The following is an 8,009-nucleotide window of genomic DNA, read 5'->3' as shown; positions in this document are numbered from 1 at the left end:
ATCCTTTTGAGTGTTGTAAAAATGTTTCAGATTAAGGTATAAACCCTCAGTGCATAATTGTAGTAACCATATAATAATAGTTTAACAGACTAATGGCAAGTATACTGCATCCTGCTCATCACTCAATACACTATATCCTTATTAAGGTTTAATTACATTATTTCATGTAAATTGTATTTTGATGATTCTTCCTAAGGATGGGCAGATAGCCCGGGTCCTGGCTGGAAGTGGGAATAGATTACGAGAGCTTTAGGGCATTTTAAAAGGGACGTTTGGCCCCGAGGCCGTTGGCGCACACAACAAAACACAAACGCAAAACATCGCAAACGCGCACCCCATTCCAAACACACAACCACGCTTTGATGTGCAGTGTGCATGGTGAGATGTTTCCAGCGGACTGCGTTGAGGAGGACTCCCTCGGGAGCGTGGGAGAAATACAGCCTCAGTGCCCGTAACTGTGTCAAGCACCTTCTCCCACATACAGCCCGTGGGTTCTGATACAACCCGGATTCCTCTGCGAAATCGATATTTCGTGGGGCGCTTTGTGCCAAACCGCACACGGAGCGGTGTGCACGGGAGGAGCACAAGCTGCCTACCCATCTGTAGCATCAAATACACACACATAGTTTAGAATCATAGATGCATTACCATAGTATTTCTAGTTTGGAAGGATTTTGTATCCACACGAACGGGTATGAATTAAAATACGCTGCGTAAAACTTAGCTAGCAAATTGAAAAAAACTAAGTTTTTTTTTTTAAAGGGCGTTTTAATGTGTGTCATTTGAACGCATGCATATCATATATCAAATATTCAATGGACTAAAGTTATTGCTGTACTGGATAGGTCGGCGCTGCCTGCCTGACAACTGTTTACAAGCGGCTGCGCAATGTTACACTAAAATGTGTTTTAGCGGACAAACGATTGCACGAACAATATGTATACATATATATGTGTATATATCGCAGAGTAAATTAAAATTATTTTTGCAAAACTGCGCTCTTACCTCTTCGAGTCGGAGCCGTGCGCTCAGCGATTCACGTCCGCAGCGTGTGTGTGCTGATGGGAAGCATCCCGTACGTCCTGTGGAGCCGATAGTCGACTGACTCTGCAGAGCAGCCGAGACATGCTCAGCAGCAACAGCTCCACCAGGGGCCACTGACAACAAGCCCGCTCAGCGGGACAGAAGGACGGACAGCCGCGCGCAGGAAGGACGCTGCCGCCAGGATGACTTCAACTGAGTAAGGGAGGAGGAAGAGGAAGGAGGTATTACTGTCGAGTACGTTCAGGTCGAAGGTTTAAAACTTCGAACAACTGCTGGTTGAAACTTAAAGCCCCACTCAGGTTTTGGTTGTGCACTAAATTAAATGTGAAAGAAAGAAAACAGCTGTATGTGTTACCTTTGTGGCTTTATGGGGAGCTGCACAAAAACGGATACATTGCCTCAGGTGATGTCACTTGAGGCAGTGATGGGGGCTGAATGCTACACGTCTTACAATGTACACTTTATTTTAAGTAAATGTCACAGCATATATACATAAATTAAATCTGACATTTGTGTTGAAACCATCCTCAGAAGATCACCTCGACAGTCGGGTTCTAACACCGACTTTATGATTAAAGGACATGCTGCTCGACCCGCTGACCCACAGCAATTACAAAAATATCCAGTTGTCCAGATTGAAAGAAGCGAGTTTCCCAGACCTCCGTTGCCGACTACTCATCTCTGCTCATACGGCCAATAGCTGCTAGCCTAACACATGACAGTCGGCGGTTGAGTTGCATTGTGGGTAATGCAGGCACCAGGTGCTGACAAGGACAAAGAATGTATGAAATGTAACAAAATAAATCTGGATTAAATAAAAAAACAGGATCACTGCGTTTCTACTGCATACATTTTTGATTGTCCATCATGAGTCTAACCGTAAAGCAGTGGAGAACTTTAGGAATTGAAGCCCATTTTAAATGTTTCACAAATGTTCAACTGTCAGTTGTTTTGGAGTGACAGTGGGTTCCGATCTTGCTTCATCCTTTTGGGGAAGCGAACCCTTTTGTTTGGATCGATCGGAGGTTGTCCCTTCTAATGACCACAGAACTACAGTAAAGCTATACATTTACTCAAACTTCAAGGTCAACCATTAACGGCATGGTTGGGGATTTTCAGTTGGTGCATCCAAACATGGTGAAGTGAAAGAAAAATCAAAAACACTTTCTGAACCTGTTAAACAGAGTAGATACTGCAGAAACCAATCTATATGGAGCCAAGTGTATGGCTGCAATTCAACACACTGTAATAGTACCATCAGGAATACTGCAAACGTAGAATAAAGCACAAGAGACAGTCACCCCCTTGACTCTGTTCAGCTAAAAAAAAAAAAAAAAAAAAAATGGCACTTGACCACTGTTCAATCAGTTTAATGTAGTGGCGTTGTATGCAACTACTACTCATGCATTCATGAGATGCAATTTAATTGATGAACAGCCAATACCAAATACTGTTGGAGAATGTTTTGATTATCCCATGATTCATTATCTCATTACATTTAAACATCCATATCCCTCAATACATAAGCAAAACAATAAATCTACTAATATGAGGATTGTCTTTCATGTAAACATTGATTGAATCCTAAATTACCAAATCTGTTGACTATACCATTATTTCTGGTTATATTTTCTGCAGACAGGACAAAAGAAAAGAAACCAGCACAGGAGACACAGTCAGTCTCCAACTCTTGACCTACTGATATGTACCTCATTTATCTTTCTGCTGTATCAGAGTCAATTTAGTTGAAAATCTATCTGCAGCTTTTGGCTGCAACCTTTTACAACAAGATGGCAAAAGTGGCACTTCTGTCGCCAGCTGAAGCCATCATCTCTCTTCTCTCGCGGCATAATGGTTTGCTTCCGGCCTCTCGCCCCTTGCAGCTGCTCTTACTTCGTTCTCTTCCTCAGATTTTCTGAGGCAGAGGCAGGCTGCAGCTGACAGGACAGTGCAGGGGACAATTAGGGAAGCGTGGGAGCGACAGCTGGACCTGTTGCCAATTACACTGACTTTGACCAGGAAACACACACACACACAAGCACACGTAGAGCTACTGTATGTAGACTTAAATGGACTTTGAGGAACGGGAAATAAAAGTGTTTGCTTTATTTATTCATCTCCATAGGAAAAAGTTACAGTAATGAGTAAAAGTGCTTTCTGAGGAATAACTTGTAGTATTAGCTTGTACACATAAGAAAAAAAGAGTAACAGAGCAAGAAAGTGACTGAGACTGTTGCATTGTCTGAATTGTCCGCAAAACCTCACAGGTGTGACGTAAACGTGTGGAGATCGGCGGTGTCATCCGTGACCATCTAAAATGTGTGCTAAACCTAAGCGTGGACGAGGTGTTTGCGCCATAATTGGCAGCGCCAGTCCATCAGTGGGAAATCTTGCCCAGCAGCATGCTATGCAGCTGCCGGAGCCTGCTTTCCTGTGGCAGCGCCAGGCTTTTCTCTGCTCGCTCCTCCTCCTCCAGCAGCTGCTCGATGTAGCAGGAGGATCCCAGCAGGACGTGGCCTGTGGCCTGCATGGAGAAGATGGCCCATCGCAGAGCCTCCCTGGAAGCCCGGAGAGAGAAAGTGGTCAAACGCAGCAAATTTCCAGCAGCAATTTGCAGCAACTTGAGAGAGATTTTATATATATATATTTATATATATAAAACTATTATATTTTTTTCTAAATTAAATGTAATGTCTTGAGTAATTGTCATAGAAAATTAACTACACAAGCTAATGACTGACATGAAATAACAATCTTTCCTCACATCAACTGCATCTCATAACAAAAATAAAAGAAACGGGCATCTAAGAAACTGCCCTGTGAGCACAACAGACCCATATTTGACCAGTCTGTAATGTAATCCTCTCTGACTGAAGCTCCGTGTCAACACTAAAAACCAGCAGATCTCCACAGCGATGACATAACATGAATTTAATCCCGGTAAAATCAAACCTTTTGTTCTTCTGCAATCTGATCATTTCAACTCGGCCACCCACACAGGTACACATATTCAAAATATGAATTTACATGTTTGAGGTTGTGCACAGAATACTATTACAACTAGTGTTGATATGGGAGAAAAGCAGCTGATTTAGAGAAATGAACCAGAAAAAAATAATAGCATGGCAACAGTGATGATCCGCTTGTTATTTTATGAATTGGTAACTAGAAGTAGATGTGTTTTAATTTTTGACTGAATAAACTCTAACTAGGGAACGTCGCCAGAGAAACCCTTTGAAAAGAAGAACGAAACATTGATTACATGACAGTAAAAAAAAAAAAGCAGAATAATGACAGAAGGCGTCAGATATTCGACAGACACTCACTTCAACATATTTTTGGCGGCGTAACATCGCAGGTCATAGGACACGGTATAAGCGCCGTACAGGGTTGCTTTCACGTTCAGGCAGCCAATGAAATCCTTGGGGTTGTTTTTGTAGAGGTCAAAGGTCAGCTTGGCCACATCTGTCCGGTGCTGTGTCCTGCACTCGCTGAGCTGATCTCTGGAGGGGCCATTCTGTGAGGAGACAGGACCGGAAACACAAGTTGGGTCAAAGGGGGCACAGACACATTGAGTTGCCGTGATTGCGACCAGCAATGTTGTTGTCAAATGACAACAGTGAGCTCCACCAGCAGACATTACAGACTGAAGCAGCTCCTGCCAGCAATGATGGGAAAGGCAAATGACAATGAAGCGAGGTCAATGCGAGGTCACCAGACGAAACATGTAGGGGGCGGATGCAAATCACAGCATACCTCAATTTATATGGAAATGAATTGCTTTTGGGAGAAACACCATTTCAATTTAACACCAGATTTTGATTCTTCCATTAAAAATTATGAGGGGAGAAACTAATCTCTGGTATTCGCCCTGAGCTCAGCCTTTGCACAATAACTGACATATTCCTCCTCAATTTAGTTTGAGGACACAATATTTGCAGATTCAATTTCACTGTATTACTCTTCAGCCTACATACCCCTGTGCCATCCATATTCATGGCTGCGTCATTGAAGAAGCAGACATTCCCCCTTTATTCAGGCAATACTTCAAAGACTCACTGGCACAACAAATCCTGAATACAAGCAGTCAGTATGTTAAACGGCACACTGGGCAGCGGATCAACAGTGTCACCTACTGGTTGATGTGGAAAAAGGGTTAAACACTATCATACCGGCTGTGGGGTCCACTTGTGGCCCTTCTCCAGGACCATGAGGACAGCGTTGTCCGGCAGCGTCTGGAAGAACTCCTCCGTGTCCACCCCTGTGCCGTCTTCATCCAGCACCAGGGCGCCGACACACGGCACGCTCAGCGAGTCACTGACCTGGGAGAGCGGGCACAGGGAGAAGCGGTTACACAAAGATAGAGCATTGTTGCAGTCGGGCGTACACCTCAGTCTTGTGAACTTTAACCAGCATGAGCCTCACAGACGGCGCAGCAATGAGTGAGTCACAGGCCAATCGTTCGGTGGACGTTTTAATCACCGCTTCATTGTCAGCCACTCTCGACTACTTCACAATTCCTGCTCAGCCCTTATGAACACTTCACACACGCACACACTCCTTGCCTTGTTCATCAGGTCTTCTAGCACGTCCGCCATGATGCCCTTCTTCAGACTGCGGTCGGCATTTGTGACCCTAAAGGGCTTTGGCCGAGGAGCTCGACCCGACAGGAGCTGCTGGGTCATTGAGGCACTGGCCGAGACGCTGGCTGTTACACACCTGAGAAAAGATGGAAGACATACTGCTGAAACTCCATGATGTTCAACCTCCTCCTCCACCATTAACTGGCGATTGTTGACCATCCCGTCCAGCCCGTGGAGCAGTGCTCTTACTTGGAGAGGGAAGACGGAGTCAGAAGGCTGAGGGACTTCATAGCGTAATCCATCTGAGAGCTCATCGATCTGCGGTTAGAGGCAGCATCGGTTTAAGTAGACTTCAACTGAGAAAACACATCATCAATAGCAACAGGTAACGTTCCCAAACAGGCCTAATATTGCAGCTTTAAGGATCAAACATTTTACAGTCAAACGATAAAGAATTAGGGCAAAGGATCTGAAGTACATTCCAGTCGAGCATGCCCTATTTAGTGTCCAAGCCTCCATGTCTACATCTATAATAACTCCTCTGTAAAGCAGACCCCTTTTTGTGTTTCAATAAACGACACACATTTCACAATAAAACAAAACAGAAAAATCGAGCAACACATATATGACCTTATAATTATTATTATTATGATAATAATAATAGAGAGTGACAAGCTGTTGTCCTGCCGTGTGTGAATGTAATCCTTATCGTGGTCCTGAAGTGCTGCTCCTAACTCCACTAAACCTCTCTGACACACTCTTCTCTTCTTGCGCCACTTGGTGACTGAACTTTGCGCTGATGACTGTTGAGCTTGTTGCAAGCTTTATTGGGTAATTCTCCATGAGCACTGCTCTGACCCTCCCCTGTGAAAGCCCCGGATTTCAGTTTGTTATACGAGTCAGAGCTACATTTAACTTAGCATCCAAACTACTGAGGAAATTGTCCCTCTTAAAATATGCTGACAGTGTGGTCTGTTAAAATGTAGTCAGATTAACCTGGAGATTGTTATTGGAAAGATTTCTAAAGACATTCAAATCATATTTTTCAATGCATGTAGAACAAACTAAGTAATATTTAGCTCTACTGTATTGGAGTGGTGGAAAATTCTTATCTCTAAAACACAGTTTTCTAATAAATCTGATATCAAATACTTCAAGTTTCCTTGGCAAAGAAAGACTTCCTATAGTCAGCATTTAATGTGGGTTTTCAGAGGAGGATTGGGGCTCTGTTCGTCAAATTTAAGTAGAGCCTTAAACATTTAACTTGGCTTTATTAAATGCCAGGTCTCTGTCAGGAAAAACATTTTTAATCAAGGATTTCATTATTGGGCACAAACTTGATTTTTTGTTTTTAACCGAAACTTGGTTAAACCAAGGTAACAGTGCAGCTGTTCTTATTGAATCAACACCTCCCAACTTCAGTTTCATGAGTGAAACAAGAGCGCCTAAGAAAGGAGGTGGAGTTGCTATTTTATTTAATGAGTCTCTTCAATGCAAGCAGATGTCTTTTGGTCATTTTACTTCCTTTGAATATGTGGCTCTGAATTCCACTCAAGATTTATTCCTCAACATTTACAGACCCCCTAAATACTGTGCAACCTTCTTTGATGAGTTTACTGAACTGCTGTCTATAATCTGTATTGATTTTGATTGTGTTGTCATTGTTTAATGTGCTACTGCTGTCTTGGCCAGAACACTCTTGTAAAGGAGATTTTTAATCTCAATGAGGCTTTTCCTGGTTAAATACATTTTAAATAAAAACAAATTGTTGGTGATTTTAATATCCATGTTGATAATCCCCAGGACAGAGGGTCTACAGAGCTATATGGTGTCCTTGATAACTATGATCTGACTCAGCATGTAACAGGTCCCACCCACAACAAGGGGAACACTTGCACCAATCGACCTGGGCATGCAATCAATTTGCCTCCTATTTTGCTGACAAAATTCAGAAAATTAGGCAAGCAGTCTGTGGCTCCACACCAACCACAGGATATGTGTTGTCCCCATCTTTAAATAGCATCCATTCAAATATCATGACACAATTTCACTCAATCAACCAAAAAGTCCTAGAAGACATTATACAACATCTGAAAACATCCTCCTGCTGCTTGGATATTCTACCAACACACTTTTTCAAAAACATTTCACATTGCATGACCACTGATCTTTTACAAATTGTAAACACATCCCTTCTTTCAGGTGTCTTCCCACAAGCCCTAAAAACTGCAGTTATTAAACCACTCCTAAAGAATGCTAGTTTAGACCCCGAAATATTGAAAAACTATAAGCCAATATCAAACCTCCCATTAAGTAAAATAATAGAAAGTGTTTTTTCAACAGCTGAACAACTTCTTGGTGGAAAATAACCGTTTTGATGTC

General features: G+C 42.7%; 1 protein-coding gene across 1 annotated transcript; it reads right to left on the bottom strand.

The window, feature by feature from the left end:
- Window positions 1-3,421: 3,421 nt before the first annotated feature.
- On the bottom strand, window positions 3,422-6,361 carry cidec (cell death inducing DFFA like effector c; the record flags this gene model as incomplete). Its single annotated transcript, XM_079218468.1, has 6 exons — window positions 6,258-6,361; window positions 5,877-5,945; window positions 5,610-5,763; window positions 5,217-5,366; window positions 4,371-4,561; window positions 3,422-3,602 (listed from the first exon to the last, which is right to left on the bottom strand). The coding sequence occupies exons 2-6, from the start codon at window positions 5,939-5,941 to the stop codon at window positions 3,422-3,424; spliced, it is 741 nt and encodes a 246-aa protein (XP_079074594.1). The 5' UTR covers window positions 5,942-5,945; window positions 6,258-6,361.
- Window positions 6,362-8,009: the final 1,648 nt, after the last annotated feature.

The sequence above is a fragment of the Taurulus bubalis genome, assembly GCF_910589615.1.
Source record: "Taurulus bubalis genome assembly, chromosome: 5".
Taxonomy (NCBI): Eukaryota; Metazoa; Chordata; class Actinopteri; order Perciformes; family Cottidae; genus Taurulus; species Taurulus bubalis.
The sequence above is the reverse complement of the archived record's forward strand: the minus strand, read 5'-3'. Positions and strand labels throughout refer to the sequence as shown.